This window comes from Mobula birostris, chromosome 3, assembly GCF_030028105.1.
Source record: "Mobula birostris isolate sMobBir1 chromosome 3, sMobBir1.hap1, whole genome shotgun sequence".
Classification (NCBI taxonomy): Eukaryota; Metazoa; Chordata; class Chondrichthyes; order Myliobatiformes; family Myliobatidae; genus Mobula; species Mobula birostris.
This window is the reverse complement of record NC_092372.1, coordinates 183,101,489-183,113,896: the sequence shown is the minus strand read 5'-3', so window position 1 is coordinate 183,113,896 and position 12,408 is coordinate 183,101,489. Positions and strand designations below refer to the sequence as shown.

The 12,408-nt window shown below is 37.7% G+C and overlaps 1 protein-coding gene across 1 annotated transcript in view; it reads right to left on the bottom strand.

Moving 5' to 3' along the window:
* The window catches only part of malrd1 (MAM and LDL receptor class A domain containing 1), a 351,826-nt gene that overhangs the window by 255,660 nt on the left and 83,758 nt on the right, over positions 1-12,408 (bottom strand). The window contains exon 14 of the mRNA XM_072252046.1: positions 7,164-7,582. Within this exon, the coding sequence (XP_072108147.1) occupies positions 7,164-7,582 (419 nt within the window). The remainder of the gene's footprint in view (positions 1-7,163; positions 7,583-12,408) is intronic.

Genomic DNA, 12,408 nt, shown 5'->3' with positions numbered 1-12,408 from the left:
TATAAATACAATGTTAAATAAAAATCAGAGAATCATATCCAGAAGGTATACATAGGGTATAGAGAGAGAAATGCAAGTATGATTTTTTTCCACTGAGGTTAGCTGAGACTAGAAATAGAGGTCACGGATTAAGGTTGAAATGTGAAACGTTTCAGGGGAACATGAGTGGGAACTTCTTCACTCAGAAGGTGGTGTGAGTATGGAACGAGCTGCCAGAGGAAGTGATGGATGCGGTTTCAATTTCAGTATTTAAGGAAAGTTTGGATAAGTACATAGATAGGAGGGAAATGGGTGCTATGTTCCAGGTGCAGTTTGATGGGACTAGTCAGAACAATAGCAAAGTCTAGATGGGTGGAAGGGCCTGATTCTCTGTTGAAATGTTCTATTGACTTTGACACTATACCAATGCTTAATTCTTATGTGTTTATGACTTTGCAGAGTGAACTTAAATTTACTGCAAATCCATCTGAGATTGATCACATGAAAATAAATCAAAATCTTTAAAAATATTTTAATCATTTTAATTTACAGTAAGAGATCACAATTTTCAACTGTATTTTTTGAGTAATCCCTCTAGCTAATAACATGGTGACAAATTTTGCAGTTTAGCCACCACAGATGAAATCTTCTGCCTGCTCCCAAGAGATTTCACTGTTGAATACTTCTCATTTGCATTAAAGAAACCTTGTCTGGCTTTCAGGTATTTGCCTTTTGCAGATATACTTTTCATTAACCATGTATGATGACTGTCACTCCAGTTTGTAACTCATCACATAATACAGCTTAAGCTTCCTTATGTTTAATAAACATAGGGCAAAATTACATCTTTCATTCTGCATGAATCATAACTGCTTTCCTTGATAGTTATATTTCCGATAATCCTTTCTAATACTCTGGTGCCTGAGCAGCAAATTTTGCTTCATAAAGCATGGATAAGATTTGTGAGATATGCCTTCATCTAAGTTACATAATAAGTTATTGCCATTTTGGAGGAGCTGCTATGTTATTACAGGTGGTTTGTACAGAATGAAATCTTATGTGAACACTTTGCAGAAAACAGTTGAAGTCTGCTCCCTTTTCTCAAAACAAATGTGAAAGAAACAAGCACACGAAATATCAGATATGGCATTCTAACAAACTTTATCTTGGAAAAACATGAAAGAAAGATTAACTTTTACTTAGGACTGTTGTGCAATGAATATTGACTCATGTTCATGGAAGACAGGTTCCCTTTCTTTAAATCTAGGTCTAAGAATAAATTAAATGGTATGTTTTTCACACTCCTATAATTTAGAACTCATTGGTACTGCTGAGAGGTTGGCTGCTCTTTGTTTTTTTTTGAAGATTTTTATTTTCCCTTGAACCTCCAAGGACAGAAGCACTGATGAAAACATTTAATTAGAATCAGAGCTTTGCTTTCATCAAGGGCCAATAGAGTACTTGTCTGTGGTAAGGTAATGCCAAATACTTGTTAACGCTACTTGTATTGAATCATTTTGATTATATCTAGATTTCTGACCATGAATGTGATACGCCAGTGCAGGGCAAATTTAGAACTACTGAGAAAGAGATCAATAATGGTAGATTACGATCAGATAGCAATTGAGAAATCACCCAAGCAGGGCTGATACATTCAAAGATCAGTAATGAACAAAAAATCTTCTTACTTTTTGTATATGCTAGTTTAAAATGAATTATTTTATGCCACAAAATGGCCAAAGTGTCTCCCAATGAATGCATTACTTTTATTATTGTTGTATTGGGCAAACAATACACTATTGGTTAGAATCACAAAAGTTAATTAAACCACAATAGATTAAGCAAAGTGTGCTCAGGTTTATCTTTTAATTGCTTCTTTATCCTTAGTGTAGATTCTTTTTCCTTGAACTGAGGGAAAGGACAGACTTAACCATAAACAAATAATAATAAAAACAATATTAAACCATAATTTGCTACTATTGAAACTTTAGCAATCTCAAATAAATCTAGATGGTAGCAGAATAAATCATTTCAATCAAACTTAAATGCTGGGTTTGTTACTCTAACTTGTCTGATTGAGAAACCAGAACTCTTCTACTATTGATTTTCTTCTGCAGTTAAAATGGTGTATGGAACACACATCCCAATAGCAACAATCTTCTTTTGCTATTGCGATGTGAGATTTATTCATGCACTATTATACGGATTCTTGAGCCAGCTGTGAAAGTCAGACTCAAAGCAACTCCAATTCATTCACTTTTTCTCAAGTATAAACAGCATAAAAATTACTGATGGGATAATTGTAAAGTAGGATCTTATGCACATTATCTTAGTCCAAGAAATGGGCTCTCCTACATTCTCTGGGCTTACTCAGAAACAACTGCGATTCCAAACACTGTAATTTTCAGGCAAAATTTATAATACAGTTAAATGGTGTTAACTGAACATTGTATTCCTATTCTTAATGGCAAATATGATAAGCTTCATATAACCTCACTGCAACAATATATATCAATGTGCTGCTAAAATGCATTAGGCACTGTAAACTCATGTATTAATTAATATTTTGCATTAAGAATATAAATTTATCAGATAATGCCTTCTTTATGTAATTGGCTTTTTGTGGGTACATATCTTGTGATAGTATTCATTTAATTCTTTGGCTGATCAAATGAAAGTTCATATAATAGTTTTAACATGTCAATTTTTTTTGCTGCTAACCTGGAGTTTGTGCAAAGTGTTAACTGGAAAATCAAGCCAAGATGTTGGAAGTGGTTGCACTAGAAATTATATTGCAACTATTTTTGCTTTGCAGAACTCTTACCAAGGTTAACGATAATGTTAATTCGGTAGTAAACAATAAAAAAAATGTAAAAACTGGGATATCTTCGCTTTTAAGAAGGCATTATTGTGATACTGGTGCTGAGGTGCTAAGTGCAATCTATTCAGTGGTAGCGATGAGCTCCAGCAGGGGTGCTGACAGGCAGGAGATGCAAATGAAAAATAGTGTGGAGAGGGAATTCCTGACCCAGCTGAACCTTTCCCTCAGGCTCTATAACTACTCTGTCTCAACTATTTTCATGCAGCCACAAAATTGATAAAGTCGGCTCATTATTGTTGTATGTATTGATATACAATGAAAATCTTTGTTTTGCATGCCATCATTTTCTCATACCAGTACAACGGGGAAGTACAAAGGAAAACCACTAACAGAATAAAGAATAAGATGCTCAAGTGCAGTGGAGACAAACAATAAGGTACAAGGCCACAACTAGGTAGATTGTGAGGTCAAGAGTCTATTTTATCATACAATGAGACTGCTCAATAGTCTTAAGACTGCAGGATTAAAGTCAACCATAAGTTTGGTGTCATGTTTTTGTATCTTCTGACTGATGGGAGTGGGGAAAGATGAGAGAATATCTAGGGTGGGTGGGGTCTTTGATTATGTTAGCTGCTTTACCAAGGAAGTAGGAAGCATGGACAGAGTCCACAGTGGTAAGTTACTGTCATGAGCTGAGATGTGTCCACAGATCTCAGCAGTTCCCTGAGGTCTCAAACATTTGTCATACCAAGCCATGATAAAAATCGGTTAGGATTAAAAGTAACATATTGAATACTCTCATTAACCTATCACCAACAGCTGAGTACCATGGAAATCGTAACCACACCGAATCAGAGATATTCCCTATGCTCACCCTTTCTGCAATTTTAAACTATCCTGTTTTCTCTTCACTCACCCCCAAGGTGGGTTACCCTTATGATATAACCTACCACCCTTAAGAGTATTTAGAGAGGCCACAACTAAAAGAATGTGTAAAAACTATGAATTTGAATTAACCAAGAGGTTAGAGAACATAGAAGTGTATGACACAGGACCAAAACTTCAGCCCATAACTAAATTTTCATGAGAATGATTCTGAAAATGAAGGGGTTAACATATGAAGAGCATTTGGCAGCTTGGGCCTGTACTCACTGGAATTTAGAAGAATGTGTGGAGATCTCATTGAAACCTACCAAATGCTGAAAGGACTAGATAAGGTAGATGTTTCCTCTGGTGGGGGTATCCAGAGCTAGAGGGCACAGCCTCAAATTTGAGGGGCAACTTTTTAAGAACAGAAGTGGGGTGGATTTTTTTTTCAGCTAAAGAGTGGTGAATCTGTGGAATGCTCTGCCACAAACAGAGGTGGAGGCCATGTCCGTGGGTATATTCAAAACGGAAGCTGATAAATTCCTGATCGGTTGGAGTATCAAGGGATATGGTGAGAGGGCAGGTGTATGAGGTTGAATGGGATCTGGGATCAGCCAAGATGAAATGGCAGAGTGGACTTAATGGACTGAATGGCCTAATTCTGCTCCTATATCTTATGCTGTTATGGCCTAACTATTAATTAAGAATCTTCTAAACTAGTGCCATCTGCCTGAACAAGTCAATATCTCTTCTCGTCAAAGTGATATTTCTTTTGCTTACCCTGTCTGCAAATTTAAACTATCTTATTTTTCCACTTCCTGTGTTCTGATGAGGAATTTTGGACAAGAAGTGTTAACTCTCTTTCAGTCTACAGAGTTGTTGCCTGCTCAGTGCTGCTAGGTATTTTCTGATTTTATTAAATCATGCCCTCTCCACTCCAGCCAGCATCTTAACTCTTTGTTGATTGACCTATGAACAATTCTGATCAGTTTCCTACAGTTAAATAAATATGTGCAGTGCCTATTGGTGACTTCATTACATGTTCAAAACACAGCTGGAAAATTACATTGCAATTAGACTGAATCTCATTAAGAAATGTCTGATCAAAATTCCTGAAAGGAAAGTTTGCATAGCAACACATTTCCAAAATTGTACGGTGAGCACCATTTAAAGTTACAAAATTGCCTATTTCTCAAATAAAATACTGCAGATTTTAGAAGCCTAAAACAAAATGCTGGAAGACTCAACAGGTCAGGCAGCATCTATGATGAAATCATCCAAATTAACATTTCAGATCGGAAACATTAACAGAGTTGTTGTAAACTTGAGTCACAGTGCACGTATTGTGTGTCTAGTAAATTTAAAGCATGCAGAGAATTAGCCAATGATGTGTACTTCTGATTATGGGATCCAACAACAGTATGAACATATTTCTGTATTTTGTTTTGATGAATATCTCAGCATTCCGATGAAGATCTCCATAATGCTATGTAACACTATTGACATGATTAAAGCAATTTCAAAATTTCTTTTCAATTGTTTCTACCTGCAATATGCCATTTTCTGTTATATTTATTTTTACTCCTACACAACAGCTTTATACAATATAACTGAAACTACTCTTAGAGTCAGAGACATAGAAAAGTACAGCAAAGAAGCAGGCCAAACTATTTAAGCTACCTGCAACCATGGACCTGCACCGGGCCATAGCCTTCCATACCCCTATCTTCCATGTAAATATCCAAACTTCTCTTAAACGTTAAAATCGAGCTCACATGCACCACCTGTGCTAACAGTTCGTTCCATACTCTCACAACTGTCTGAGGGAAGAACTTTCCCCTCATATTTCCCTTAAACTTTTCATCTTTCACCCTTAACCGATGTCCTCTAAAAGTAGCCCCACCCAACTTCAGTGGAAAAACCTGCTTGCATTTATCCTATCTATACTCTTCATAATTTTGTATACCTTTATCAAATTTCATCTCAATCTGCTACATTCCAAGGAATAAGTTCCTAACCTATTTATCATAACTCAGGCAAGTCCTGCAGCCCCAGCAACATTCTATTCAATTTTCTCTGTTCTCTTTCCACCTTGTTTTCATCTTTCCTGTAGGTAGGTGACCAAAACAGTGCTCAATACTCCAATTTAGGCCTTACCAATGTCTTATACAACTTCAACATAACATCCCATCTCCTGTACTCAATACCTCAATTTATGAAGGCCAATCTGCCAAAAGTTTCAATAAATAATGAACCTGTATTCCCAGATCCCTTTGTTCTAACACACTTTTCAGTGCACTAACATTCACTGTGAAAGACCTACCCTGGTTGTTGCTACTGAAATGCAACATCTTGCACTCGTCTGCATTAAATCGCATCTGCCATTTTTCAGCCCATTTTTCCAGCTGGTCCAGATTCTGCTGCAAGGCATGATAGCCTTCCTCACTGTCCACTACACCTCCAGTCTCAATGTACTGATCCAGTTAACCACGTTATCATCCAGATCATTAATATAGATGACGAACAACAACAGCATTGATTAGTGCAGCACTCCACTAGTCACAGGCCTCCAATCGTAGAGGCAGCCATCGACTACCACTGTCTGCTTTCTCCCACAAAGCCAATGTCTAATCCAATTTACTACCTCACCTTGAATGCCGAGTGACTGAACCTTCTCGATCACCTCCCATACGGGACTTAAACAATCTTTTTGTTCTTTTAGTTTCTGTTATCTCAAAGGTAAGTGCTGAATAAGTGGCCTTTATAATTTTGCTTCTAACTTACATCAAAACTACTTCCATATCACTGCCCAGCAACCTTCTGAAAATTGTGCTTGTCCCATCATAGATTTTGTCCAACCCTGTTCATGGATGTTCATTAAGTCAGTTGAGGCCTTTGATAAACCTAATTCCTCTCTGCACTTCCATCATCTTTTAAAGCATTCCTAAACCAACTTTGATAAACCTGTTGAAATAGCTCCTCTTTGACTTGACAGCAGGATTTGATTGTGCTCCCACAATATGTCCTGGCATGTGTTACGCATTAATGGCAGTATAAAACCAGACAGACTTCTGTTCTAAATCTTATAAATAGCAGTGGGCTAAATAGAGAGATTTCTGAAATATAACGCCTCTGCTGCTATATAACACAATTCAATTAAAATTCAAAAGAGAAATACATGTTGTGATATCACAGAAAACAGTATACAATATTTTTCATCTAATTTAATAAGCGTTCTATTGTGTTCCCTGAGGTGATGAATTCATGCTGAAGAAATGATATGGATTAAATGTAAATGCACCAATGACAGCAATCTACAATATAACAAAGCATTTCTAAATCTTAAAATTATGCATATCAGATTGTTTGTTTTATACTCTATAATCCATCATTTTCTTTTGGAGACACAGACAGATGCTGCAATTTGGAGGACAAACAATCTGGTGGAAGAAACCTGCTGAGTTTGAAGGAATTTGCAGTACTGAATAATGCTTACCTGGAATGGTTCAGAACTATTGATAAATAAAATCTCCTTTAGCCATCTATCACCATGCTGACCATATTTTACCCAAAGCTGGTCTCCATTTGTATTCCTGTGGGTTCTTTTATACACTGCCAGCTTAAAAATCTGTTTTCCAAACATGTGAAAATGGAAACGGAAGATACAGGTCTTGTTAGCATGATTGCTGGTAGCATCCAGGATGGGACTGAGGAGTGTGGCTGTATTTCCAAACTGTTGGTCAGATGCTTCAATGTAAAGGTAGTGGCCTTCTGCTGTCCCTAATGTGTGGTCTTTTGATGGTCCTGTGTTGGCTGTGGAGGTTTGACCCTTGTTTCTTGTCCAGTCAAAATCATCGTCTTTGGCTTGCTGCCAGTTGCAAAATCCATTTTCAAAATTACAGAGTAGCTCCTGCTCTATCAAAAGGGAGAAACAACACTTGACTCTGTTTAAATATCCATGCCTCATTGTATAAAAATTACTCATTACGTCAGCCAACATAAGAATCAATTTCAACTGAAGGCCACTGGAAAACAAATTGCCATTTCACTTTGAACATAATACATTATAAACCTAAGCACCATATCAAGACATTATTTTCTATGGAATCATTTCTGAGTAGCAGTTTTTGTTGGCAATTCCTGAATTTTTCTGCTCTTTTCTAATTGGCCTTGAGGAAGTGAATCTAATCCCCCATCTTGAAGTGATACAGCCTGTCTGAAGGCACCTGCAGCGCTGTTGGTTAAGGAGTTCTAAGAACCAGTGGCAGTGATGATGAAGGAACAGTGAATCACAAACAGTGGTTTGATTGGGGGGGGGGGGGACATATATTTGGAAATATCCACAAACTCATGAAGACAAAAGAGCCTGCAGATCGTGCTGAAATCTGGAGCAGCGCATAATGTGCTTATGGAATTCAGTGTGTTAGACAGCATCTATGGAATGAAGTGGAGAGTTGAGGATTTGGGTCAAGACCTTTCACTAGACTGAAAGAAAGAGAGGATATAGCCAATATTAAAAAAAAAGTGGAAGGAAAGTGGAGCAAGAGCTGGCAAGTGATAAGTCGATCCAGGTGAAGGATTGAGGGATTTGATAGGCAGACAATAAATCTGAGTGGGGGGGGTACGAGTGAGAATGATGTCAAAAGTTGGGAAATGATAGGCGGAAATGACAAAAGATGAAGATGATGGAATCTGATAGAAGAGGAAGGAAGGTGGAGTATAGGTTAGAATGAGAGGAGTGGGTAGGAGGGAGGACAAGTATGAGGAATGTTTGCATGATGGGCAGACAGAGGCGGTCGGGGGAGCAGGTAGAAAATGGACGAAATAGGATGACAGGGATCAGTTGGATCAGGAAGAGAGAAAAAATGAAAAAAAGGTAAAAATGGCCAATGGAGGAGCATTTAATGGAGGTTTAAGAACACTGAAGTTGGGAAGTGAGACTGGAAGCAGATTGGGATCTCCTGGTGTCTTGCCATTTCAATTCCACTTCCCCTTCCCACCGTGACAATGTCTGTCCTTGGCCTACTCCACCGCCAGGTCTAGATTAAATACAAGTTAGAGGACTAGCTCCTCCTATTCTGCCTGGGCAACCTCCAACCTGGTGGCATGATCATTAAATTCTCAAACTCCTGGTAATCAAAAAGCCCTTTCAGGTGAAACAACAATTCACTTGGACTTCTTTGAATGTACCATATTCATTCAGTGCTCCCAACGTAATCTCCTCCACAATGGTGAAACCAAATCCAGATCGGGTACCTGCTTTGCAGAACATCTCAACTGAGTGGACATACTGGGGTAAGATTTATACAGTGAATGATAGGGCTCTGAGAATACAGAGACCTGGGAATGCAGATCCATAATTCCTTAAGTGGCATCACAGGAAGATAGAGTCATAAAGGGTGCTATTAGTATATTGATCTTTGTAAAATCAACCCACTGAGTATAGGAGTTATGATGCTATGTTAAAGTTGTACAAGTTGTTGGTGAGGGTAGATTTAGCTTATTGTCTGCAGTTCTGGTCACCTACCTACAGGAAAGATATCAATTAGTTTGAAAGAGTACAGGGAAAATTAACAAGAATATCGTCAGGACTTGGAGGACCTGAGTTATAGAGAAAGGTTGAAAAAGTTTGGATGTTATAGCCTAGCATGTAGGAATGAGGGAAAATCTTAGAGGTATACAAAATTATGAGGGGTATAGATAGGGTTAATGCAAGCAGACTTTTTCCTCTCAGGTTGGGTAAGAATAGAGCTAGTCTCAGGGTGAAAGAAAGAATATTTAAGGTGAATCTGAGAGGAAACTTGACTCAAAGAGTGGTGAGAGTGTGGAACAAACTGCCAGCAGTGGGTATGGGTTCAATTGTAACAGTTAAGAGAAGTTTGGATAGGTACAAAAATCAGAGGGGTGTGGAGGCCAAAGATCAGGTATGGTTAGATGGGAGTAGGCAGAAGATCGTTTTGGCATGAACTAGATGGGCCAAAGGGTCTACTTCAGTTCTGTAGTACTCTATGGCTCTATAAAGGTACCCCTGAGCTTCCAGTTGCCTATTATTTCTATTCTTTATTTCATTTCAACTTCTTCCATCTTCTACCTCCCATATCACTGAAGGTAAGCTTAAAGGCAAGCACATCTGCCTGGGTATATTTAAAATGCTCAGGACTTAGTGTTAAATCCTAAAGACTTAATGATAGTTTCAGGTAACTCCTCCTTTTTTACCCTGTCATCATTAATGTGGTTGCATTTTTCTGTTTCTTCCTTCCTTTCCACCTCCAATTGCCAATTTTTACAGCAATTTTTTCCTTTACAATTTTGTTCTTTGCCTCTCCCAGCCATTTTCTCTGGTCCCTTCAGTCATCCATCTCCCTACAACTCACTTGCTTTCTCAATTTTCTAGCTTTGTTCAAGTGTCCTTGGCAGTTTCTCACCTCGCTCCACTGATGCTACTTGACTTGCTAAGGGATTTCAGCATCTTTTGTTTTTTTTTTGTTTTTGCCTTCCAGCATCTGAGGTTTTTGCTCCAATATCATACTTAGGTTCAAGCCTGGTTTCTAGGTATTTGGCTGCACAGGTGCCTGGCTTGTAGGATTTGGGGCAAGTTTCACTTCAGACAGTATTGCCTAAACAAATATCACTTAAGCTAAAGAATGATAAACCTGGACAAGTGTGTGAAAAATTATTTTACAAATAATCTTTTCCAGATAATCATATACATTTTGAATGATCTTCATTGCCTCTTCATGTAATTAAATAAGTCTTCAAAAAGACAAAAATAGCTAATGAGGCTGTGTCCATGGAGCGACTGATTTATCATAAAAATCCATCCTCACTTAGAATATTAAAAGGCAAAGTTTGTGCAGATGCGGCAAAGACTTCAGAGAGTAAATTGGAAGGAACTGCTTAACGTTGAGTCAGTTGAGAAACAATGGGATCAATTTAAAGAAGTAATACACACGATGCAGAATATGTTCATACCCAAGGTTGGGAGAAGCAACAAAAACAAGAGGTCAACTATATGGATGAATAAAGATATACATAAAATATTATTGAAGAAAAGACAGTTATTTAAGGAATACAGAAAAAATAGTAATGATGTTAACCATAGGGCATGTGAAAATTTCAGAGCTAGAGTCGAGAGGGCAATATGGATGCCAAAATATAGGTTCAGAAGGGCATTGCCAACAATGCCAAGATTAAACCTAAGAGGTACTTCCAATACTTTAGTAGTGAAAGGAAAGTCAAGGAAGAAATTAAGTGTATTAGGAATAATAGTAGGGTGTTAAATTATGCAGAGAAGGACATACTTTGTTAAAGTATTCACCTGCAAAGAAGTGAGCAATATGCCAGTAAACGTAGAGATAAATAAAGTTGTTTTCAGTGAATTAGCGATCTTACAAGTGAGGTTCTGCTTCAGCTGAAAAGACTGAAAGTTAATAAATCTCCAGGGCCAGACCACATATATGCAAGGGTACTTAAAGAGGTATGTGATTATATGTTCATACCCCTACCATGTATTTTTCAAAAGTCACTGAAGACAAGTAAAATTCCTAAGGACTGGAGATAGGCTAATATTGTCCCAGTATAGGCACTGACCCTGGTAACTATAGACCAGTAAACTTAATGTGTATCACAGGCAACATAATAGAAACAATAATAAAGAATGAGACAGAAAAGCAGCTGATAAGACCTGACATGTTGGCAGAAAGCCAGCATAGGTTCAAAAAGGGGAAATCATGTTTTACTAATATGCTGGAGTTCTATGAAGAGGCAACTAAAATTTATGATAGTGCGGTTGATATCATTTGCTTGAGCTTTCAGAAGCCTTTTGACAAGGTACCCTATGAGAGGTTAATAATCAAATTACAGGAGGTAGGTATTCAGGTAGGGATGTTAAGTATTACATATAAGAAGTAGAAATATTAAATATAAATATACAATGGGGGGTCTTGAGTTAGAAAGTACACTGTATGAGAAGGATTTGGCGTCCTGGCAGACTCAGCACTATCAACATCTAGATAATGCATAGAAGCGATTAGGAAGGCTAATGGAATATTGGGCTATATAATGCGCTCAGTGGACTTCAATTCAAGACACTTCTCATGAAGTTATATAATGCACTTGTGAGGCCACACCTTAAAGACTGTGTATATATTTGGTCTCTCCATATTGTGTGGGGGATATGAAGGCACTGGAGAAAGTTCAGAGTAATGTGACTAGACCCATTCCGGGTCTCCAGGGTATGAGCTGTGAAGAAAGATTGAAAGAATTATATTTTTCTAGCCGAAGGAGACATAGAAAGAGAGGAGGCATGATAGAAGCATTCAAAATTATTCAGGGTATAAGTAAGGTGGATGCCAGCTGCTAACTTGAAAATTAATCCATCATCAAGGACACGGGGCCATAGGTGGAGATTGGTTAAAAGGATTTCAAACTAACATAAGGAAGCATTTCTTTACTCAGTGAGTTGTGGACATATGGAACAAACTACCTAGTTATGTAGTTGAGAGTAGTACCTTAGAAGCTTACAAATTTAAACTTGATAGTTATTTCAACACACTATATGAATAGGAGTTTGGCAAGTTTTGTTGGGCTGAATGGCCTGTTCTTGGCAAAAACTTTCCAATATTCTAATATCATTTAGGGTAGGAAATTTGTCTCCTTACCCAATCTTTCCCATTTTAGCAATGTGGTTGACCCTAAATACTCTAGAACAGCCAAACAAACCGATCACTTCAAAGGAATTG